This window comes from Aptenodytes forsteri, unplaced genomic scaffold (assembly GCF_000699145.1).
Source record: "Aptenodytes forsteri isolate BGI_AS27 unplaced genomic scaffold, ASM69914v1 Scaffold194, whole genome shotgun sequence".
NCBI classification, from domain to species: domain Eukaryota; kingdom Metazoa; phylum Chordata; class Aves; order Sphenisciformes; family Spheniscidae; genus Aptenodytes; species Aptenodytes forsteri.
Window position 1 is genome coordinate 1,126,208 of NW_008795243.1, and position 24,500 is coordinate 1,150,707.

The 24,500-nt window shown below is 37.0% G+C and overlaps 1 protein-coding gene across 1 annotated transcript in view; it reads left to right on the top strand.

Moving 5' to 3' along the window:
* ABCA13 (ATP binding cassette subfamily A member 13) overlaps positions 1-24,500 on the top strand; it is a 207,588-nt gene that overhangs the window by 181,045 nt on the left and 2,043 nt on the right. Inside the window, exons 56-60 of the mRNA XM_019471904.1 lie at positions 5,804-5,938; positions 8,747-8,850; positions 11,439-11,531; positions 23,191-23,296; positions 24,203-24,340. Of these exons, the coding sequence (XP_019327449.1) occupies positions 5,804-5,938; positions 8,747-8,850; positions 11,439-11,531; positions 23,191-23,296; positions 24,203-24,340 (576 nt within the window). The remainder of the gene's footprint in view (positions 1-5,803; positions 5,939-8,746; positions 8,851-11,438; positions 11,532-23,190; positions 23,297-24,202; positions 24,341-24,500) is intronic.

Below are 24,500 nucleotides of genomic sequence, written 5' to 3' on the forward strand. Positions count from 1 at the left end.
ATTTTATTATTATTACTATTATATTTTATTTCAATTATTAAACTGTTCTTATCTCAACCCACAAGTGTTCTCACTTTTACTCTTCTGATTCTCTCCCCCATCCCACTGGGGGTGGGGGTGAGCAGCGAGTGGCTGCGTGGTGCTTAGTTGCCAGCTGGGGCTAAACCACGACATCTGGTTTACCTTCATCAAAAACTGAAATGCAACTATCTCAGAGGAAAACAAATGTTTTTGTCAGTGGGCCCTTCAGACTGTGTGGCATTGCTGTCAAGTGTTGAACAGCTGCTGTGTTTCAACGCAGAAATGTCTGGTGCCTGGAGAAAGTGTGCATTTTAGTTGTCTATAAAGAAAAGAAGGCCTGGGAACTCTTTGGAATAGCAGCTGTATGGAAATGTAAGCTGTTATTTTCTCATTCCCTCCTGCCTATGATATGGCGCTCCAAGCCTGCCTCTGAATGTTTACCAGTGAGTGTTTATTCTAACGCGCACACACACATAAATTCTAGAGAATACGTGGTTTTGATGTGGAAAGCAACATACATTCACTTTGTTTTTTAATAAACTGGCAAGCAGGCAGGTGACTTACAGGATGTGTTGCTCCTAAAGTAGTCCATTGAAGTACTAACTTCAAGGATCAAATCCTTTGCTAGCCAGATTTATCAGCAGCAGGAGTTAAGTGCCTGACATAAAGTTGAGTGCACTTAATGTTCCAAAACAGTAATTAACTGAATGGGAAAGGAGGAGAAAAACGGGTCATTTGCTATCAATGTTAAGCTTCATGTAATATGAAGTTTTACTTTACTTCCCAAATGTGCTCTGAAAGTTTCTTTTTGCTGCAAAACTGGAAAAGTTAGAGTAGAGCTTTTGGGCTATTTAGACAGTTACTAATGTGACATAGTATTTTTAATTCTTATTTTTATTTCTTTAATATATCAAGTTTCAATATCTCAATTTGTTCCAAAAGACAGCATACAGCTTGTTAAAAAATATAAAATATTAACACAACATTAAATGAAATCTCTCATTTGCATTAAAACTTGTGCTGCAAATCTCAAAACAAGCTTCATCAGGCCTTCAGAGGCAACTTCTTGGAATGTCAGTATGATTTCTCTTTACGTTAACTCTCCAGGAGGGCTTTTGCACGGACTCTGGGATCTCATTGACTTCCTTACATGTTATATTCTATAGCTGCTGGAAACGGGAATTTGTAAATTCATTTATTCTTTGCATGCTTGCTTTTTTTGGACCCCAAGCAGAATTAGTGTGTACAGTTTTATAAGATTCTGGGATAAAGAACTATTTTTCCCTAGAAGTTTGACCATCAGTATACACTTTCCTAACGTAAGAAATCTAACAATTCTGAGTTTACTCTGAAGCAGAATGAATACTGTTTGGTGTGGAATTGATGAATGATTGTTATTTAGGATGTTCAAACTACACTGCATTCACTTACCCAGAACCTGACACTTTGAATGACTATTTTGGAAGTGTATAGTTATTTTTCAGATAACTCTAGAATTTATCCCATGCTTATTATAATTTTTACTAGGTATGATACACATTTTCAGTATTAGGTCAGGTTTGCTTTATAAGGGTTTGTTCAAAATAAAATAGCAAGAAGTTATACATCGTATTTATTTTGTCAGAAATGATGCAAAATTAATACACTTATGCATACAGCCTCTCAAGTCAGGATAGACACGCTATCACATTTCTAGTCTTCTAATAGATTAAGTCTTCGCTAACTCCAAGTTTTTCTGGAAGACATACTAACTGAAAACTCTCAGTACCACTTAATTTTTTACTTGAATATTAATGATAATTTTCAAAGAGAGTGGAAAATCATTAGCATTAGTGGTTACATAATTAGCATCACTTACTGCTTTTCAGTGAGGTAGATGTGCTTCTTGGTTCCCTGGTGGATAGAGGACACCATGCCTACTTTAACCTTTACTCCCACAAATATTAACATGTGTGCAAAAATTCAAGTCACCTTACTGCCTCTTCTGGAATGAATGTAGTATTTAGGAAATGCACAAAGTATTGGAGGATTTGGTTTAGATTTTACAGATTGAAGGGCTCATTCCAATGCCTATTCCAGAGCTAGGGGAACTAGTCTAAATTAATTTGGGGAAAAAGAACTTTTGCTAAAGGTGTTAGAATTGATGAGGGAAAAGTAAATCATGTTAAGGAATATTGGAAATGAGGGAAATTGTCAGCTGATAGATGTAAAGTTAAAGAGAATGTATTTTATAAAGGGGGTGGGGGGGGGGGGGGGGCAGGAGGAAGGAAAGAGTTTAAATGCATTACTGCAGCCATGACTGGAGGTAAAACATCTTTATGGTTTAAGTGCACTCACAGTGTATATATTTGCATGTAACTCTGTGTCTTTTAATTTGGCCTCAATGTTACCAACTTGCTAAATAAATTGATGTATCTCCTCACTCTTCAGTGCTGAAAGTAATTGAAACCAGAAATAAAACATCATGATGAATATGACAAGGAGGGAGAGAAGGTGCTTGTGTATATATCTCACATTCACTAAAGGAAGGAAACCATTAGAATTGTAAATCTCTTGCATAATTGTGTGTATCTGTTTGAAGATTTGTCATGTGTTCAGTTCTGAATTTCATTTAAAGTAGTTTAAAAGGGATTTTCATTTTTACTTTATAGTGTCCTATGATGCAAACCACGAGATACCACTGGTTATACAGATAAATGAAGTTATAATGGAGATGTGCAGGATCCTCCACAATATACCTAATACATAATATTTCTAATTTCATTCAAATGACATTTTTGTTGTTTAGGTCATATTGATGAAGCTGTGACTGTTATTTCTGGAAATCTTATTATATCCATTAAAGAAAAGAGAAAAAGGTTTGGGGTCATCTCTTGAAAGAATAATGAGCTCTGTATTCTTATGTTTGCTGAAGCATGCTCTGCGGTGTTCCTTTGAAATGTAAGGGTTGAGGAGGATAGCAGGAGTAGAGGATTTTTTTTTAGGTGCAGCTGGGAAATGATTAGGAGTAAGAAAGCCGGCTAATCCTTCTGCCATTATGTTGCTGATGTGATTCAGCTCCAAACCTGTTCTAATTTGATACGTTTTGCACCAGAGAAGTGTATCTAGATATCAAGCCAGATTGTGGTGTGCACTGCAATGATCTGCAAGCTTTATCTTGGAAGCTCTAAACATTCAAAGCAGCAGCAAAGTGGGTACTATGAAATGATTCCCACCCCTCTCTTTTTACCTTAAGTAAACCTTGTCTTGCAAAATTCCCATAGCAGAGGACTCGCCAGGCTTTCTCCCCTTGTACAAAACAGGAGATGGCGTAGTCATGGGTATAGGTGCACTGAATGCTTGAGTGCATACCAGATAGTTGGGAGGATTTTACATGTAGAATTGTAAATCTTGCAAAGTTGATTCTTTTTAATGTTGCTCCCTACAAAGAGCATTATGTTCATACCTGACATGTGATTCAGTCTCCTTGAGGGCTACAGACTACAATAAGACTTAGCTTACTTGAATGTTTTTTTCTTCTCTCTCTGGCACTATTCCTTGGCTTTCTAAATTCTTCCCTGTTCATTGTCTCTTTCAAAGAATGGCATTTTGCTGACTTAGACTAAGAGTTTTGGTAACACTTCAAAGCGGTCTTAGAAAAAGTGGTTCTGGTCATAGCTAAAGGATAGTTTTTACCACATTTCAACCGTGATACGTAGTCCTCTTTTCCTTATTGTTTTAATAACTCTTGAAGCCTCTTGTAGTTTGCAATATATGTTTATTTTGGTGTAAACAATAGATCGCATATTTTTCCACTTTCTGGTCTTAATTTTTTGATGAGCTTTTCTGTGCAATTCTCTGTATATTGTTGGTGGATTTGTAGGAGGATAATCCTGTTGTCACTAACATGCATGCATTCCCAGTGGTAGAAAAGTCAAGTCAGCTTAGTAGAGTGGATAAACTGTCTACCATATGCTTTAGAGATGTTCACTTTACAGGCTGTTTTGGTGTATAATAAGACCTATGTTTGGAAGTAAATAAAAACGAAAACAAAAACCAAAATGACAAACCAACAAAAAAGGTCAGCTATTATATCTTAGAATATAGCTTAGATGCTTGACCATTTCTAAAGCCACATAATGTTTGAATTTATAGCACTTCTACTGGTATGCAGCAGTAGTGTCTAAATGAAAGTAAACCACTGTGAATTAACCCTGAAATAGCAAAAGACTCAAACTTTTCAGTATAAAGTTACTTGTGGGTGGTTTAATGGCTGTTGATTGAATGTTTTTTTTTTGATTGAACGGGTTTTTTTTAAAAACTCTCTGTATTTAATGTAGTTAGAGCAATATTTATGAAATGTAGCTTTTGTCTGAGAACATGCATCGCTGTCAGGTTATACATTAAGATACACCGAACACAAGCGACTGTTAATACCAGTGCCAGGATCCACACTAGAATACTGCAGATTCTCAACACTGCAGCATTGTTCCTGCTTACAGAGAACTTGCTCTTGGAGGTGTCTCTTATTTTTATACGTAGCACTGAAAAATCTTGCTAAAAGGGTCACAGATCATTTTGATCATTTTCTAAGGAGTTTGCATAAAACTGTCTTATAAAAATATTATTATGCTTATGGCAGTTTATTTGAAATGGATAGTGAATATTAATTCACAATAATGTTTATTGATATATTTTTTTTCTATTGGATTTTCTGAATTAATTGGAGACTGTCCATCTGATCTGACTAATCCTTCCAGTCCTTCCTTGCTTTTTGCTGAAGGTAGTGCAGAGTGAGCAAAAAGAATGCACCATACTGCTGGGGATGCTCTGGCAGTTGATCTCAGGTAATAGAGCACCATGCAACTACTTGTTTTACAAGAATCTCCCAACTGCGGTACATCCAGGTTGAAGACATACTGGCTCTATTACAAATTTGATCACCCCTTGATGATACAGCCACCCAGCAGCACGCCAAAAACACCTGCTGCTTTGCAGGGTGCATCTGGCAGTGGCGTGTAGAAAAGTCACTGCTATGTCCCTCATGTTTTTGTATGAGGTCTCGTGGGATGGTACAGCAGTGATAGTTGGTATAGGTGGAGCAAGGCTCTTGCTACATTTAAAATTCTCTGGCACCAGTAATTGAGGGAACCTTGTACGTTAGGACTGTCTCTGACAGGTAAGGAAGAAAGGCCATAGAGGACAGCATGAAAATTGTCTCCAGCTGTGTTCATGTGCCTGCCCAGCTTACTCAGATCACATACTTTTTTAAGCAATTACAACCAAACCAGCTAGGGTCAGCTTACCCCTCTGAGTTATTAGAAAGGTATATTAATTTAACCCTAAGTTACCTTTTGTCTTTAAGAAACTCTAAATCCTTGTCCTGTGACCTGCTTTTCTGCAATTTCCATGTTTTTGTGGCTGATGTAGAATTTTTTTTCCTGAATTTTCAGTCACTAAGATGTTTGATCAAATAAATACCGGAGAGCGAGGTGGAATGAGGAATATTTTAGATAATTGACCCATCAACACAAAATGAATGCAAAGAACTGTTATAAGCAATGACAAAGCCAAATTTTCTGTATAAGAAAATCCTTATCCTTTGTGGAGAACGAAGGGGTCCCGGAGCAGCTTTTTGTATGTGTCTAGGATTCAAACGTAATAAAACGCAGCAAATAGGGGTAAATGAGGAAACAACGTGTACATTTGCTTAATATGCATGAACAGAGTGTTTTTTCAATCTAAGCACAGAGACTGCCTAATTTGGCTCATCTTTGCTGGCCTTCAAATTTCTAAACCACAGGTTGCAGAGGACCTTATTAACCGGTTACACTTCAAAGCCCATGCCGACAAACTGGTGAGAACATACAGTGCTGGCACAAAGAGGAAGCTCTCTACTGCCGTGGCTTTAGTTGGTAAACCCCAAATACTTTTACTGGTGAGTAAAGGTAATACTGCGCCTATGAAAAATGGATTATATTGAATTTTGTTGTCTTGTATGTTGCTCTAAAGAAAATCAGGTAGTTTCCTGGTCAGTTAGGGAGTAATTGATACACAGATGTACAACTGTTCTCTTTGTTCTGCTGTATGAACACTACTTATTTTATTCTCCAGTGCTCACAAAAATAGAAAGTGAAGTTGTTTTTTCTTTCCTTTTTTTTCTTTCTTTTTTTTTCCTCGGGGTATTTGGGTGAGCAGGAAAAAAAAAAAGACCCTAAACACACACAAATGCACTTGTAGCATCCCATGGCCCAAATGGATATGTAATTTTTTTTTAAGATTTTAAGAAAAAAATAGTTTAATGTAAAATATATTAATGCTTTATGTATTCTCTACTTTGTATATAACATGAGAAAAACATATATGAGCAATTCTACTGGCTTCCTTAAGGAAGATTCTTGTTTTAATTAGTAATTTGGAGTTGGTGTTATTAATTATTGACTCATCTTTTTCAGGATATTTAATTCCTTGCTGTGTCATGCTTCATAAATCTGGCTAATTCTTATATTTTTGTTGGATTCACAAATCACACAATCAAACTCATACTCCTGAATGATATTAATTTGAATTATTTATCGCATGTTGCTTTGGTGCTTGCATCCTACTGCTCATTTAGGCCTGAAACTGGCCTTTCCAGTTTAAACAATGCCTTTTGTATTGAAGACCAGGGAATTACAAAGCTTTGGGAACTGCATCATTATGACACCACATTCTCTTTCTTATCATTGCCTATCGTTTCACTAGAGAAGACTGAACATCCCTTTCTTAAGCCTTGGCTGGGAAGAGCTAAACCAGTTCAATAGCGCAATAAACCTTTCAGAACTGTCAGAGGGAGGGAATCTTCTTCCCAGAGTTGGGGGGGGGAAACAGTGCTTCCAGTAACAGATCGCAGGCTAAGTAGAACTAGATAAAACTGGCGTTCTCACGGGGTTCATGTTTCAGAAGGTTGGACACATTTTGCTGCTTCCTATCATTGCCTCACTTCTGAGCTGAATTATTTTATTTACATTTTATGCTTAAACTGACCCTGGTTCAGTTAGTAAAAGGAGGAGATAATCTTAAATCAGTGCTTTTTCCTGATCTTAGAAAATGCTCCAAGTTTTTTTTAATGTCTTTATGACAGCAAGCTACTGCAAGTATCCATTTCAACCTACTTCTTGCTGTAGGGCACAGACTATTGCATATGTAATGACAAGAGGAAAGAAAAATACGTAAACATGTCAAATGCTTTAAAACATTTGGCTGGCTTTAGAAAGCTAGCAGATTTTAAAGGAGTTATTCAGTATTTTAAAAGGCTTTTTTTTTTGTCTGAAAGCAAAGACACCGATGTAAACCACTGAATCTGCTTCTAGATTGCATCCAGGATCATAGCCATCAATTTAAGTAATAGCGTGGGTTGCTTTGTTTTTATTGCTTTTTACGTTTTCTTTGTTAGCTATCCACAGATAATAGGAGACTGAACTTGGGGTTTTTTTCACCTCAACCATTGATAGCTAAGCACCAAAATCAGCATCAAACTCGATGTCTTGTTTGCTTTGTTTCTTGAGAACTTTGCTTCCAGATTTCAGCTGGGATTCCTTGCTGCTAATACATTGGCCAAGGCCATACCACCCTAATAGGTGCTGACACCCCTCGTGAAATTCCATAGTATAAAAAGCAACTGGAAAAGTTTCCTTCTCCCTAGTTTTGTAGTGACAGAGACTGGCCTTTGACAATCAGATATCATTCCTTCTGCTTCCATGAGTAGATGAAGTTAAAATTTGATTTAGTGAGGACAGCAGGATTAGATAGGAAGCAGAAATGTAGTTTTTGTAGCTGCACTTTTTTCTCCATGAAAGCCACCCAAGTGGGAAATGGGCTTGCCAGGTGGTTTGCTTTGGGCAACACTGACTGGGTTGTTATTTAATCCTGTGGATTCTCTCCACCATGCGCGAGAGTTCCTCTCAAAGGGATTCTGGCAGTAACTGTTGGAGGACGTTGAATCCAAACATACTCTCCACATCTGGCTATGGGATGGGCAGTGCAGGCAGCTGGGAGTTACAGGATGACTTCTCCACTTGTTTGTGCTCATGGCAGATGTGCATGTAGGGGAGAAACAGACACCAAACCTTCCCAGAAAGTGAGGAAAAACACCTGCAAGTCTCTCCTATTAAAAATAGTTTAAGTGTATATATATTATTAAATATATATAGTTATATTTATAAATAATAATATATTTATATTATTAAATAATATACATACATATAATTTTTATATATAAATTTCTTTAATAAAAAATGCCTTCTATAAATTTAGAAATGATTAGCAATAGCCTCAAGTTGCGCCAGGGGAGGTTTAGATTGGATGTGAGGAAAAATTTCTTTACTGAAAGAGTGGCTAAACATTGGAACAGGCTGCCCAGGGAAGTGGTTGAGTCCCCATCCCTGGACGTATTTAAAAGACGAGTGGATGAGGCACTTAGGGACATGGTTTAGTGGGCATGGTGGTGTTGGGTCGATGGTTGGACTTGATGGTCTTAGAGGTCTTTTCCAACCTTAATGATTCTATGATTCTATGATTCTATGAAACTGTATGTGTTAAAGCAAAAAACTGTCCAGGGTCTCTTTTAAGTGACCTCCTGAAAATATAGATTTTTTAGACAAAAATATATGATTTTATTGTGAGTTTTGTTAATTCTTCATGCTGGGCTGGAGCTGTGGTATGTTTTTCCCATGCTGCTGTATCGTCATTTCCATTCTTCCTGTAGGATGAGCCCAGCTCTGGGATGGATCCCTGCTCTAAACGCTACCTTTGGAAAACCATCCTGAAGGAAGTTCAGGATGGCTGTGCAGCTGTGCTGACATCCCACAGGTAAGACCCTTATCCCAGCAGCCAGCATATTCCTGTTCTCTCTCCTCACCTGCTGTCAACTGAGAGCAGAAGAGCATATTCACACCCTGGTGTGAAATGCGGAATATGTCTTGGTATTTTATGGCAATTCTTTCCTGCTTGTGAAAATTGAACTCGTGTAAATCCTAAATATTTTCTATATTTAATTTTCAAGGATTAGAATGTGGCTCAAGGTGGCTGCAGGCACAGAAAAAATGATGCAATGAATTCTTCCTTTTCTATGCTCTTTCTATTCAATGTTGCAGTGTCTCTTCTTGCTTGGAACACCAGGTTACCCTGTTGCAGCTGGCCACTTTACAAATCCTTACAAAGGGAGGTGGGAATGAAAAACCCTCTCCTGATTTTATTAAGGATTCTGTTTTGCATCAGTGTATGAAAAGAGTATGCCATGGTATCCTAAAACCAGATGCCTCAGCTATTCTCTGTATGCACTACTGGAAATGGTAGGAGAGACTCTTCTAAGAGGATGGGGTCAATCTACATTAAATATCTTGTCAATTCTCTGATATGGTCACTGGTATATCAGTTTAATGGAGGAAACACCAATACTGTTTTGTAACATCTATAGTAAAATGGAATAAATTAAATGTTCCCTTAGGGAATATGGTATAGTACATATAATTATATATAAAATATATCATTTAAGTGAGAGAGAGGTCATGAAAACATGCCCGGAGAGGACAGAACTCATTAATCAAAACAGCAATGTAACATTTTGGCCAAATGAGATTTGAAGCATAGATGAATCAATAAAAGAATGCAGCAAAACTTCCCTCAACTTTTTCCAGATATTGTTAAATTTTTTCAGATGTTCTCAAAATGTATTTGTTGTCCCTGTACATGTGTGTGCTACATTATTGATGGAAAAATGCTCTCAAAAGTTTCTAGTATTCTATTTCGGGAAGCTGAATCTTGAAATCACACACCTGTATTTGATCCCCAAGTGCTTACCAGCTCATTCATTTAGGGAACACAAGTTATGCATTGTGAATTAAGTTGAGTGATTTTCAGGAAGCAGTGTCCTTTGACTTTTCAGTCCAGATTAAGAACCCTTAGCTGTCAAACACCAGCTAAACAGAAGAGAGCTGTGGTCTCGTTACTAATATGCTGTAAACAAACAAACAAACCAACAAAACCATCAAATTGTTACTAATTATTCATTTAGCTCTACAAATTAATGACTTGAAGGAGATATAAGTACAGTGATAGTGTACACATTTCATTTCCAATTAATAAGACATTGTTGTGCCAGGGTGGAGGAAGGAGAAATTCTTTTATACTATTTATACTATTTGCTGAAGGCCACTGGAGATTTATTTGAGATTCTTTCAAAGGCTACTTGTATGAATAAAGGAAGTAAATCTTCATGCATATCAGCAAATAAGTGCATAAGCTAGAGAGAAGGTTTCCTGTGCAAAGATTAGTTTTTGAGGTCTATTCACTTAATTTTCAGAGAAAATGCTTAACTTTTGTTTTGAGGGGGGGAAGAGTGAGATTGTATTAACTGTCCATACAGGCCTAAATTTCTGTTATTTTGTCACAGCTGGGGAGTGTTATGCCAAGGGGAGCATTAGGAGTTACTGCACCCCAAAGAGACTCAGCGAACTTCCTGATTTGTTAGCAAGTCCTCTCCCCATCTCTCTCAAATATAGTGGTTTGGCAGTTCTCACCATATCCCTGTCCTGTTTTAAGGAAATTTTTCCTAGGAGGGTACTTAATTGCCATGCTTGTTCAGTAAAAGCACTTTAATTTGGACTGGCACATGGCTGAGGCACACAAGACAACTTTTGTTTAGCTATCTCAGAAGGGTTGGGGAGTGCACGCAGTGAATTGCAGGAACATCAGACAACTTTGACTCCTCTTTGAGATGATGCATATGTCCCGACTGACGTCCTATGTCTAAAGTGATGCTTTGGAAGAACTGCTCACACAATGCTGTATAATATGTAGAATGACAGCCCATCTGCCCTAAGCTTTACAAGTCAAAGTTATTATTTATCATCTGAAGCAGTTGCATCTAACAGCATCCTGCTTTTCTATTCAGCTGCATTTCCATGTCCTAAATTCTATTTGGATTGTAGTGGTTTGCATCTTCTTCTATCCAGCAATCATACTAAGGGTAACTACTTTTTAAGGGTGTGTACCATGCAAGAGGCAAGCTGAGCAAACTTTCTTCATTCTTCTCCCTCCATCCTTTAGCTCAGAATGACCACAAACAGATAGTACAGGGAATAACAGAGTTCATGGCTTTCACACTCAGTGGTATTTCTGAGACTGCCTATCAGGTATTTGCCTGTGGTAATAAAACCTTTGTATTGTGGCCAGAATTGTCCAATTAGTTCTGGACTAAAAACATAAATTCCGTTTTAGGTATGTACTGACTAGAGTTACAATTTGGACTGTTGCCTTTAAAGTCAAAGGTTTTGTGTACCCATTTTTGCAGCTGTCCAGGTTCCTTCCACTTTAATTAAAGTTACGTATAAATAATGTTCTCTGTTTTCACTATTATTCTCTTAACCTTTTTTTTTCCCCCCCACTTTATTTTGTAGTATGGAAGAATGCGAGGCCCTCTGCACACGACTTGCTATTATGGTCAATGGAAGTTTCAAGTGTCTTGGTTCTCCCCAGCACATTAAAAACAGGTATTATATATCAACGTCAAACCTTCTGCAGCTACATTCAATCTAAGAGCTGGCTAGACACTTTAATGGTGCCAAGGCATAAATACTTATGACTGCTAAGCACATCTTTCTTTTCCTGCTATCACTGAAGTTAAAAAAGAGCCAATTAGGATATCTTAGCAAGCTAAATTGACATATGGCATTACTAAAATGCTTTGTAGTCTGCACTGGTAATTGAAAGAGACAGATCTGTATCTACAATGAAGCACTTCTGCAGTCAACCTGAGAAATGCATTGTGAGAATTTAACATGTTGAGGTGAAATACGCTTTGGTTCCTTGTGAGGATTTCTTGTAACAGGAAGAAGCACTTTTAACAGGTCAGTAGCCAGTAAGACAATGTATTTTGAACCATCTCTGCTTCCTGCTGAATTCACTGGCAATTGCAGATATTTATGCTATGTTTTCTGCGTCCTTTTCCTCGTGTGCATGAGCCCCTCTTCTGCTTCAACTATGCCCATGAGTTAATTTAATATCTGTTAATGAGGATGTTTATTTAGAGGATGGGCTCAAACCACCATAAAGGAAACAGGGTCAGAAGCTGAGGGGAAAGTTGCTGCAACTTATAACTAGAACATTTACATTCAGTAATAAGTAGAATTTTTACGGCAGCCAGACAGTCAGCTGTGTAAAATGATACAGCTCATTTACAAGCAGCAAAGCTACACTGCTTTGTACTAGCTCAGCATTTAGCACTCTTAAGTGCAGATACATTTGACAATGTAAGCAAGCTCTACAGAGATGTTTTGGAATTGCTGTCTGCCATGGTTATAGGGCAGAAGTTATCTGTGTCTCAGATAACTTCTTGTCCCTTGAGGGCACTTCTAGCTTTCTGTCCTTCCCTTTGGGTAGATCTGTAGGCCCTTGTTTTGCAGCTATATTAGCATGACAGGCCTGATTAACATTTACTTTAATAAGCTCGCTCCTTCCAAGGTTTTTTTCATCAAGACAAGCTTTCAGCTAGACACCTTACAAACTAGATGGTGAAAAAAATTGAGGTCTGCATCTATATTTCTGATTGTTCTGTGTGATCATAGCCTTCTGTTCATGTTTGTGTACCTTTCAGAGAGTAGTTGCCTCGCTTTCTAGAGGCATGAGAAGTCAATCGCTCTTCAGCAGTTTCTGTTTCTTTTTTATCTAGCTGTATCTGCCATCCTGTCTCTCATTCCCAAATTTCATAGAGTGGCCTGTTGTTCCACTAGCTGGAGTACTTTAGCAGGAGTGCAGGCACCCTTTATTTCTTTTGTAGTAAGAGAGACAGATGTCTGTAGAGGACAATGCAGACCTTGGGCAGGCAAAACTATTTTTGGAAGATGTGTGTGTTTCCCCTAATAAGGAAAAATGGTATTACTTAGGCACTTCAGTTGAGTGCATAAAGTTAGCTGGGATAAATGTGGGTCTCTGCTTTTTATGTTTCAGATCCTCTGGAGTGAGCGTGTTTCTGTTTTCTCAGCTTGACCTTGAGAGGGCAAAATCAGGCATTCCACAAAGGCTAGCTTCACCTTTATCTTCTCAGTGACTTTGTCATTGTTTTGCCACTCCTGATGTTTCCTTTAGCAGCATCTTTTCATCTGCCTTCTTAGGAAGCAAGACATCATAAGCATACTCATAATTATGCACCATATTCATATAAATAGAACAGTTATTTCTCAATTTGCTGCACTGTCTCTGTAGCTATACCTCTTTCAGATCACAGTAAGCAAATCAATGCCAAAGAATAAACTATATGACATGCTGGAAGTATCTTCAGATTAATTCTGATGATATCAAGACATCCACAGATCAGCCATTCAAGAATCAAGGCTGTATGAGCGCCTCTTTTAAATTCTCCAAAGCAAGGTCATGATAAGAATGTTTGGCAGTCATATTCGTAGCAATTATTTGTTTAAAATCCTTGTAACTTTAAAAAAAGCACACCTTCTCTATGTTAAGAATATTTCATACTATCAGCTGGTTTGTGTTCCTTGTATTGCCATGACAGTTCTTTAATATATGTTAGTGGCATTCATGTGGGATAATATGTGCACTGGATACCAATATTGCCGAGGCTTTCCATAGAAACTGTGTAGCTGAAGCTGCGCTAAGATTTTCATTTAAGGCAGGACTAAAGTCCCTTTAACTTCTAGCTTATTGATTGATTTATTCCCCAAATTTTCCACACTTATTGTTCAGGAACCTATTGATTTTTTCTAAAACTTTAGAACCTTTTATTAGAAAAAAATAGGCACTAGCTTTATCAAAGGATTTAATTAAAATCATGCAGTTGTCTGAATTTGCTCTGACTGTCTAATTCATTTTCTTGGCTTCTGGGACCAAAGCTACTGCAGAGAGCAGTCTTAAAACCTCATATACACACAGCTGTTAAAGCTTTTTTTTTTTTCCTCCTTAATTAAGCATACGGTAAGGACATTTCCATGCTTTCTTTGGAAAAGTTTTGATAGGTGCTGGGGAGAAGCCAAAGACTGTCCCTGTACTCCTATTATTTTGTTGGTTACTCTAGCTTCCAAACTTCCCTCCAGACAGAACTCCTGACTGTGGTTTTCCTTATTTGCCAATACAGTACTCCATCATAACCCCCAGGCTATCACACACCTAATAAATAAAGTAATTGTTAGGAGATCAAGGAAGCCAGTACCTCTGTGTAATTCATGTTCTGAACTTATTTGAAGACAATTTCCAGTTACGCTACCATGTACCTTATGGAGGACTTCTGCATCTACATCTACATGAGATGGGAAAGGAGAAGAGAAGCAGGATTCCTTTTCTTATTACTCCAAAAAAACCCATTGAAATAATTAAGCTTTAAATTATTTTAATCTCTTCATTTTCTCACTTTCCACTCCACCTGTGAACATCCTGAAAAACTTCCAGGACTTGAAAGAGTATTGAGTTACTCCTTTGTTCCCATTTTCCTTCCCTCCCTATGATTTAATAGCCCTATCATTCTCACTGCCATACAGAGCAAAATGTTGTTCCATCTAAAGTGATAGACCGTAAGGATTTCTAAATCTATTAAAAAACAACTAATGGCAGAAGAACACTTTCCTTAACAGCCACCTCCGCTGGTATAGTCACTAGTCAGTTCTATTTTTCAGCGTTTTCCTGCAATTAGCACTGTCTAGTGTATTTGTCCCTGGTACCATCTCACAGTAAAAACAGCATCACCTTATATTTTGTTTAACAAAACTGTTCCATGAAGCAATGGAACTGAAGGAAAGCATAAGCAAAACTGATTTTGCTGCATCTGATTTAATCTAAATTACTCATACCATAAAAATTGTTTTTTGACGGTGCTTTTGTGTGCTATGTGTGTGAATGAATTATGCTAGTAATATACATATTTATATTAACAGGCAAGAATGGTACTAAAATAAATTAATGGGGACCATAGTTGTAGATTATCAGTTTTTTTCTGTTAGATTTTACAGCTCGTTTTTTTTTTTTAATTTGCTCTTATTTATAAGCAGCTCTTGATATCCTTTAGTCTGTCTTCAATTTGTTTCTACAAACCAAATTGAACAAGTATTTTAAAATCAAGTGCAAGGGACCTGATCTAGCTTTGAAGATTGGAAGAAGGAAAGAAATCTAAACACTGTATGAACATTTAAACCAAAGAAAACTTTCATACAGCTTTTATTTATGATAGAATGAGTCCTGTATTGTAAGAAATAACATAAGGAGCACAATATGATATTACACACAATTACATTAGCATGTATCAAGAATATTTTTCCTCTTTTAAATGTAGCTACATCCACTAAAATGACATTTTTTATTCCCTTCCTGGTGATTCTGTCTGTCTTGATGGAATTCCTCAGAACTGTTTTATTTGCTTTTCCTTTAGTACTGTTCCAGCCTGTAAAGTCTAGATTATGATCACCTTTTTGATGGATGCATGATGGGTCTTAATGGGTTTTCCTTGGGGGCCTGTTAAATTTGCTTCTTTGCTGTGGTGGGAAGTTTCAAGGATTCAGCTTTCTCTCTCACTATACTTTCAGCCCTTGGCAGATGTGAAAGACTATAATCTTGGACTGAATACAGCTTTGTCAGATGGCAGTACAAAATTCTGCTATGAAGGGTATGGGTGAGCTCCAGAAAGATGCTAATGTGAAACATAAAAGCTTCATAGGGATATAAAAAGTGACACATGCTGCTTCTAATGTGTGAGACTTGATTCATTTTTCCAGCTATTGTGGAAGCCTGTTACAAAATGCTCATCCAAAAATGTCTTCTTGCTACAAATGTAGGTGGTTGGGTTTCTGCTCCCAACTGTTGAGACCTGACTATATTTATCTATGTTTAAACAGACTTAAAGTACCCTGAAATGTTTCTCAGTAGAATAACAAGTGTTGGACTTCTTTAGAAAGGCCTTTTGATGCAGGTGGCAAATTTCTGAATAGTGCCAAGAAAGGCGGTAGCTGGAAAGAACGAACTGAAGGGCAATTTCCAAAAAGTTAGCATCTTAGTTCTAGATGTAGTTTGTATGAGATAGATGTGTTAGCAGTTGTGCCCGTTAAAACCTAATTTCAGACGACTCCTGCCAACTGAGTCAATTACTCTAAATTGTGAACGGATTACATTTAAATGCTCCCTCCAGTATCCTCCGTTATACTTAATGTTTTTTTAAAAATTCACAGAAGCATTTCCACATTAGATACAGCTGACCAGTCCTCTGGGAACAACATTTTGAATACTATCCCTCATTCTAGGGCCATCTGGACAGACTTCTCATAGCTGAAAAACCCACCAATTTTTCAAGTGCTGGACACACATCAAGTCTTTGCTCAAATTTTATCAGCAAGCCATCTGATTAAATTACCCAACAATTAATCCATTTGTTATATCAGAGTTAGAATGGAAAATGTGTTGGCAAGCTATTTACACTTTACCTTTTTTTAAAAAGGTTGATTGAGAATATTTTATTGCTTTTCTCAAACTCACACATGTAGGTTTCTTAAATGGAAAAGAGAGGATTAAGTTTAAAGATCTCATCAATATTTCAGCCTTCAGTGGAAACTGTTATCATACTAACAGGTGTACTAGCAGTAAGTTTCTTACATGCCATAAAATATAGAAGTGAATATAATTTTTATTCCTGTTGACTAGAAAACAAATTCCTTTTGTACATGAAAAATGTATTAAGGCAGTGGATGTGTATTCATGTAATCTAGCTATGAGTTCATCTTCCCAGAGGAAAGCTTGAAGAAAGAGTTCTTACCACTTTAAAAACACACAGATCGAAAGTTCAGAAATGAGCAATATCTTTACACTCTCATAAAACTTTGTGCAACATTAATTCAGCCCTATAGTGCATGTGCATTACAGTGCATTTTTTTGTAATTTTATATGATGTTTTCCACAGGACACTGCATTATATTTGTCTATGTACCTGTTCATTCAATGATCAGCAGCTAATTAAGATTTCATATTCTCCTCTTTCCCTAGTATGTGATCTGTGTACTGTTTTACTGGACATTTTTCAAACCTGTCTCTAAATACAGTATTATCAGCATTCATGGGAACAGTGCTTCATAAATATCAACATCTATGGTTTCCGCAATACTTCTGGGAAACTGGATTTGAAATAATTATTCCCATTTTATAGGGGAGTAAGTGAAGCATGATGCTAAAGTTAAAAGGGTTTGGGTAGTCAATCTGAGCAGTTTATGGCTAAATATTTTCTGTTTGTTTAATATTGCATTCAAAGTACAATGCCCATTAACTTCAGCTGTAGCTGTGTGTTTCTGAAAGTACTACAAATTCCTTCTGCAAAATGGAGCCCTAGGTCTCAAGGTGGGCCCTTGACAAAATAGGAAAGCAGTAGTGAAAAATGTGGTCTAAGTGAGTTACCACAGACCACACAGATGTGCTGGGGTGGAAGGGTAGGATTCGGTTCCCCAGGGCCGTACCAGAACCGTGAAGCACTTTCTTTCCTTTTCTCATCAATCTGCTGTCTTATTTGCAACATTTTCTAGACGTTGCAGTAAATAAAGCCACTTTTCTGAGCTGGTACCTCCAGTATATCTTGTAAGGCATTCATGACAGGGATTTCATGAAGAGATGCTATGTGATGATGTAATTAAAGCTTATTACATAATGCAAATATACCAGTGGTTTAAATTTTAATTTCACAGCTTGTCTCCATTCTAGCACTTTTTAACTTGAGAATTTGACCTCAAAGTGTTGATAATGTCCTTTTAATAAACATTTTAGTGTGTAATATCCTGATTTTTGGGTTTTCTTTTTAAACTCGCTTAAAAAACAGTACGCCAGAAAACAGTGATAGCAACACAATGATAATGTTACTTCCTCCTGCTTTTTTCACTGTTGAGGCCCAGAAGGTACAGTTGAGGAACTGTACCTTGCAAAGAACTTGGTTCTTTGTGAACGGATTACATTTAAATGCTCCCTCCAGTATCCTCCGTTATACTTAATGTTTTTTTAAAAATTCACAGAAGCATTTCCACATTAGATACAGCTGGCCAGTCCTCTGGGAACAACATTTTGAATACTATCCCTCATTCTAGGGCCATCTGGACAGACTTCTCATAGCTGAAAAACCCACCAACCAAGAACTTGGTTCTTTGCAGGCTGTGCCATCAGCCTTACACAGAATTACAGTGCTGCTGTTCCTGTTTCTCTGAGAATGTAACATATAAATAATACAAGAGTAACAGATCTCTGGTACTTGCCTGTATGTGCAGACATACAAGCTCGCATACAGACAGATTTTGTGTGTGCACATGTATAAACAACTAACAAGATTTTTTGAGGGTTTTACCGCATATTTGGAAATCACACCTAAGTGCTCAAATGCTTACATTCAGAGAGCAAGGCAAAGATGTACCCTGCATTGCTCATAACCCGAGGCTGTCACTGTTATGGCAATGCCATATTATTTAATACAGAAATATTGATATTATTGAATACAGAAATTAACTTTAAATGGCTTGATATGAAAGCCTGGAGTGTGTGTGAACAAATAGTGCACGTACGATATACTTGAACAAGTGTTACTCGTTGTTTTAATAACTGTTTTCATGTTTCTATTGTTACCCTGGAGAAATCATAATCAATTAAAAAATGATGAAACAAAATCCATGAATAGTATATGGAAGATGTATTTTATAATTTATTTGTTATGTCTGTTTGTTTGTTTGCATCTAATCAAGTTTATCTGTTCAGCAACACTGAGGTTGTTATGAATAATTGCAGAAGGAATTCACATTTTGCAAGTGATAGTATATTTGCATTTGATTTTAGCATTTTTTTAAAAACAAAGCAATTATTTCAAATTTAATAACCTTTTTTCCTTCCTAGATATTGTCTTTACCTGCCACTTAATAGATGAAATAACTAAATTTATTGTCTGATTTAAAATTATCTTAAACTGTGATGCATGTGTTTTAATAATTTTATTTCATTTTTTGTTTCTTTTTTCAATGTTTTCCAAAGTGTTTTATTTTCAGTCTTGTTCAAGTCTTGTTCTCTTCATAAATTGTACTTGTGTCTAGGGCAGTGAGGGGAATGACCTGAATCTGTATCCCGTGCTTCAGCAATCATACTGGAATAACTAAATTAGCTTGTCTAGATGAGGCCTATTCACTTAGGGAAAGCAGAACCGTGTCTGTATGCAAATGAATGTAAACCAAAGCAGAGGGGCAAACAGCACAGCAGTAAATTATTCCCCCTCTTTGATTTATGGCATATGTTCTAAAAGATGCAGTTCCTTGCAGATATTAAGTGCCAGTGTTCTCTTTATTATTTTTTAATTTGTTATCCATTCATGTCACTTTGAAGTAATTTTTGATCAGTGAGACTGGAGCATACATAAAAGTATGCATATTATATTTCCACCAGTAAACTTTCCAGGAGCTGTAATTTTTTGGTGTATATATATAGCAAAACATTCTCCAGGAAAGGTAACCTTTGATTAGTGGAAAAAAAGCATATGGATGATTAGATGCTTTTCTTATTCATCAACATTTAGGAAATAGGACCATGTTCTTGATTTCCTGAGGTTACATTCAGCAATTTTGACTGGGGGAGAGAAGAGATGGTAAATGGGCTTTGGGAAGAGTGTGATTCAATGAGCTGGTCGTTCTGGACCCTGCTGTAAGTTAATCATTCCTTAGTTACATTCCTTAGGCCAGCCGTGATTCTGGGCTCCGTAAAAACACCTTTCTACCACCTCATCATCTTTCTTCGATGCTGAAAAGTTTTAGCCTATTTAGTAATTCCTGATACAGAAATTGTTCCACTCCTTGTTGCTATTTGATGTTCCTTTTGTTCCCTTGTTATTTGAGCTGCTCAGCTAGCTTGAGGACCTGTGTAATTAAAGGTGTGGAGCTGTTGGATGTGTTTTGTAGTCCTTGCTAAGCTCATGCTTCTGCAGCTGATGCTGTTGTTAATACTCAGGTTAATTAGTTTACAATCAGTCTGGGAATTTATATTTTAGTTTCAGTCTCATGGTGGCATTTTAGTAGGTAAAGCACTCAATACATAATACTCCCAGAACCGCCAATGAGGTGAAAGTCAGACGTGAACAACTAGTTTGACTGAGGGAGAAGAGGAAGGATAGAGAGGAAAAAATATTTTTTGTCAGAATATGTGTTTTTGTGTGTGTGTGTGTATACACAAATAAAAATGCAGGTGGTGTTAAAGTAATATGGTAGAAATTAGCAGTGGAAAATATCTTTGTTGAATAGCTTTGAAGAGATGGTGATTCTTCTGCAGCAGATGGCTGCTGAACAGGTGTGCCTGCTCAGCTTATGCCATTTTAATGACAATGTTTCCCTCCTCAGGTCTTGAACTATCAGGTGCTAAAGGTTTGATCCTAACAGTGCTAATCAAACCAGATTGTGCTTTCCTCTAATTCCACTTTGGGTTTCTGAATTAATTATATTGTCTGAATCAGAGAGGAAAACAGTGAAAAAAATGGTCAACTCAATTTCCACTGCCTCCGTTTGCTACTGAAAGCAGCTTGCTTTCAATTATAGCAAGGGGAAATGCTTATTGCTTACCGGCTTACTCTATATGGGGAGCTCTTGTACTAAAATGAATTATAAAATCAAGGTATAGAAGCATCATAATTTGACTAGCCAAAAGAAAAAAATCTTTTAAAGTTTTTTATTTGTGCCATGCTGGTGTTTATGCCGCTCACAATTTAGAATTAAATCAAAGTTGCACAGACTTTTCTGTCTTTGCTAATCAGAATTCTGATTCATTTTCTTTGGAAACTTCATTGCATACAACAATTTCTTTTTATGAGACTGTTGAACATCTCCATAAGCCAGCATTTTTCAAACTGTAATTCAATGGTGGCTGTGTAGAGATGCCAGAAAACTGATCAGAATCAATGATCTCTTGTAAAATGTTGCCTCAGGTTGGCTGTCAACTAAATTGAACATCCTTGTTAACTATATCCATCTTTGTAACATCTTTTTTTATTGTCACACGTATTTTTTCAGGGATGATGCTATGCATTTAAAACATTTAATTAGAGATCTATTATGTGTTAGTAAATCATTGCAAAGTAAATCAGCCAGCCACTGCTTTGGATTCCACCTTATTCTGGATCTTTTTGGTGTAACAGCAGCACTGTTCATCTGTCAGGTCTTATTGCTCAGTGAATATTTGGTACCCTGCAGCTTGGACCCGATAGGATTTAATTTATATAATGTCCTTCGGGAACCAACAAACAGGACACTGCATCGGGAATGTTTCTTCTTACTCCATTTCCAAAGTTCAGTGGTTGCATTTGACTGCAATAAAAAACAAACAAAAACTCCAACCAAAGACCAAAAAACCCTACAATAATTTATTGTAATGTGGCTTTTCATACAGTGCAACTTCTTATGCAGAAGCTGCTGCTGTCATACCTAAAATGTAGCAACTACAGTTTCATTCTACACAAAGAAATAGGATTCTTCTCTGAGAAGATCCTTGGAAATTATATTTTGAATTCATGTGAAATTCTTAATAGAATAAAATCTGCAGTCTAGAATTTTTCATTGTGGAAACTTGTGCTGCTCTGAAATCAGTGAAGTCTTTATTGCTTTATACCAACAGAGGTTCTGGTCCAACACAAAATAAAAGTTAAAGCCCTTACACTGCTATACACATATTATAGATGAGGAACATGTCGTGCTTCGTGTGAAGTATTTTGCTGGGAGTCGCTCAGACAGTGGTTAAACTGGACATATGTCTCAGAATAGTCCTTTCTATTTTTATTACACTTTGGTATTCTGTAGACATTTTTTTCTATATTGGAAAAGGGCAACATCATCGAGTGTGCTGTGATACATACTTCTGCTTTGATCACATGAAAATGCGCTTCACACCTGTCCGATCCAATTAACCCAGCTGCTACCCTGAATCACAAGCTGTACACGGAAAAGACATGGGAGAGGAGGGTGTTGGCATGAGGGAGTAATACAGAGGATAGCCACTAGAAACCGAAGAACTGAAGGAAAGGATTTGGCGATGAGTAATCGTGGAGCTGGAGAGTGAAGAAAAGGAAGTAACGCTGGAGTGAAGGATGTGGGAGTGGTGGTCAGTGGGAAGACGGAGGAAGTGGCAAGTTTCTGGGGGGATGTGGGCAATGCAGTCCGAGCTCCCTGTCCCTCTCCCAGCTCTGCCTTTCCATTGCTCACAGGGAACAGCAGCGGCAGAGGAAAGATCTTCTGACCTGGCTCCTGCTGCTGCTCCTCTTTTTTCCCTAGAAATTAACCAACAAGGTGAACCCAAAGGGAGGACATGTAGCTGCAAAGGAGGGCTGGGACGGGAGGGATGCAGCAGCAGCCCCATGTTGCCCCATCTCTCTGCTGAGCTCTCCCCTTGCACCCTGCTCTGGGAACTGGTGCTGCGTAACTTCCATCGCTTAAGCAACGTGCGTAAAAATATGGTTGCCATTTCAGTGTTTATGGGTTTATTGCAACTTCCCCAACTAAATATTAGCAGTGAGTAAATCTAATAAAAAATAATGTGTTGGTTAGATTGCCTGTGCTTAACTTTTATCACGTGTACGTTGAGAAAGAGAAGTTCATTTCCTAAATTATTCTGAGACAGATTGTGTGGCCATAGAGCTAAAGAAAATTCATTAACTTTGCCATCTCTCTAAATACCCTTGTAATTGCCTTTGTGTATCTGTAAAACACAATTGTACTCACATTGCTGAAATAAAAGCTGTGCAGCTTTGTTAAAAGATTTGAAAAATAGTGCTACATGCCCATTTTTCTCATTAGAAAAGTTAAAGGATTTTTTTTTCTTCTGTTTTTGTGATTGGTAATCTTCGTAGTTCTTTGCTAACCATTCAAAGAAATAAAGTAATTAAAGCATACTTTAGCATAAGTTCAGGTACATTGGATAGTGAAATATCCTGTAGTAATTAAAACGTAGGCGTAACACTTCTTTTTGTTTCTGTTTGTTATCATTCATTTAACAAGTTTCTCATTGAAATGCTATTGTTCAATAGTATAATACTAAAATCACAGTGATAATATAGTAGGCATAAATGATGTTATTTGACATAATTGTTATAGGAAAATCAATTTAAACAAATATTCTTCTTGTCTTCATAGTGTAGACAAATGGATTTATGTTTTTGTGTATCATTCTCAGGTTTGGAGATGGCTATTCTGTCAAAGTTTGGCTTAGTGAAGAAATAAACTATCGAAGAATAATTTTGGACCGTCTACAACTGCATTTTCCTGGAACACAGTTTAAGGTACAATATAAAACTCCTGATCATAGTATTTATTCTATGGCAGGATTATGTATGGACTGGTAAGAACAATATATACACGTTTGGATATATTGATATTTTTGGAAAAAGTATGTATTAGCGTCCCTTTTATTTTCCTATTAGGTAATTCTTAAAAATCTGACTTGTGATTCTGATTAGATCAACTCCAAACAGCCATTTAGGCAACATAAATAAACAAGCCCTTTATCTGAGTGAAAATTTCCTTTTGCTTTTATTGTTGATGAAGTTGAACTCGCCTTTGTGTTTACCTGAAGTAGGAGTGCAGTGTAGTCACTGAGAGCATTTGCTTTGATTGCTTTCTGATAAGGTCCATAGATGATAAGTCTCAGTCTCTACTGAGATTCTTTTATTTGATATGAAGACTTACAAAAGACCTATAATAATTAGATTCCAAGAAAAACTCTCAAAGGCCTTTAATTATTTTGGTGTTTGTTTTTTTTTTTTTTACTTTATCCATGTTTAGGAGAAGAATAATGTAAAACTATGACTACCTTAGATATGAACCTGTTTGTGTATATGTTTGTGTGTGTGTGTGTGTGTGTGTTCGCTCAGCCTTTTCCCAGGCTGCATTGTAACAGCAGTAGTCTGTTGGATTAAAAACCTATAGCATAAAATTGTCCTAAATTTATATATCTTTTATGAGATTAACAAAATGTCATCTCAGAACATGCACAAAATGTGTGCTCTGAGTATGAATATTTCTTTGTGCTACCAATGTAGACAAAATCCATTCTTGTTTAAAAGCTCATATTTTCCATGTTAAACTGCAATAAGAGCCTATTGAAACTAGATGGGTTATAAGCAAGTGTAAGTTCATCAGAATGTGCATTCACTTTTATCTTTTTCTATCATTTTTCTTGTTTTAAGGGACAGCATCTTAACCTGCTCGAGTACCATGTACCACGAAGTCAGGGGTGCTTAGCAGAGCTCTTCAGAGTCCTAGAGAATCACAAAGCTTTTCTCCAAATCAAACACTACTCCATTAGCCAAAACACATTAGAGCAGGTATTATTTTCTTTTCTTTTTTATTTGTTGTGGTTTAACCTCAGCTGGCAACTGAGCACCACACAGCCGCTTGCTCACTCCCCCCTCCACGGTGGGATGGGGGAGAGAATCAGAAGAGTAAAAGTGAGAAAACTCATGGGTTGAGATAAGAACAGTTTAA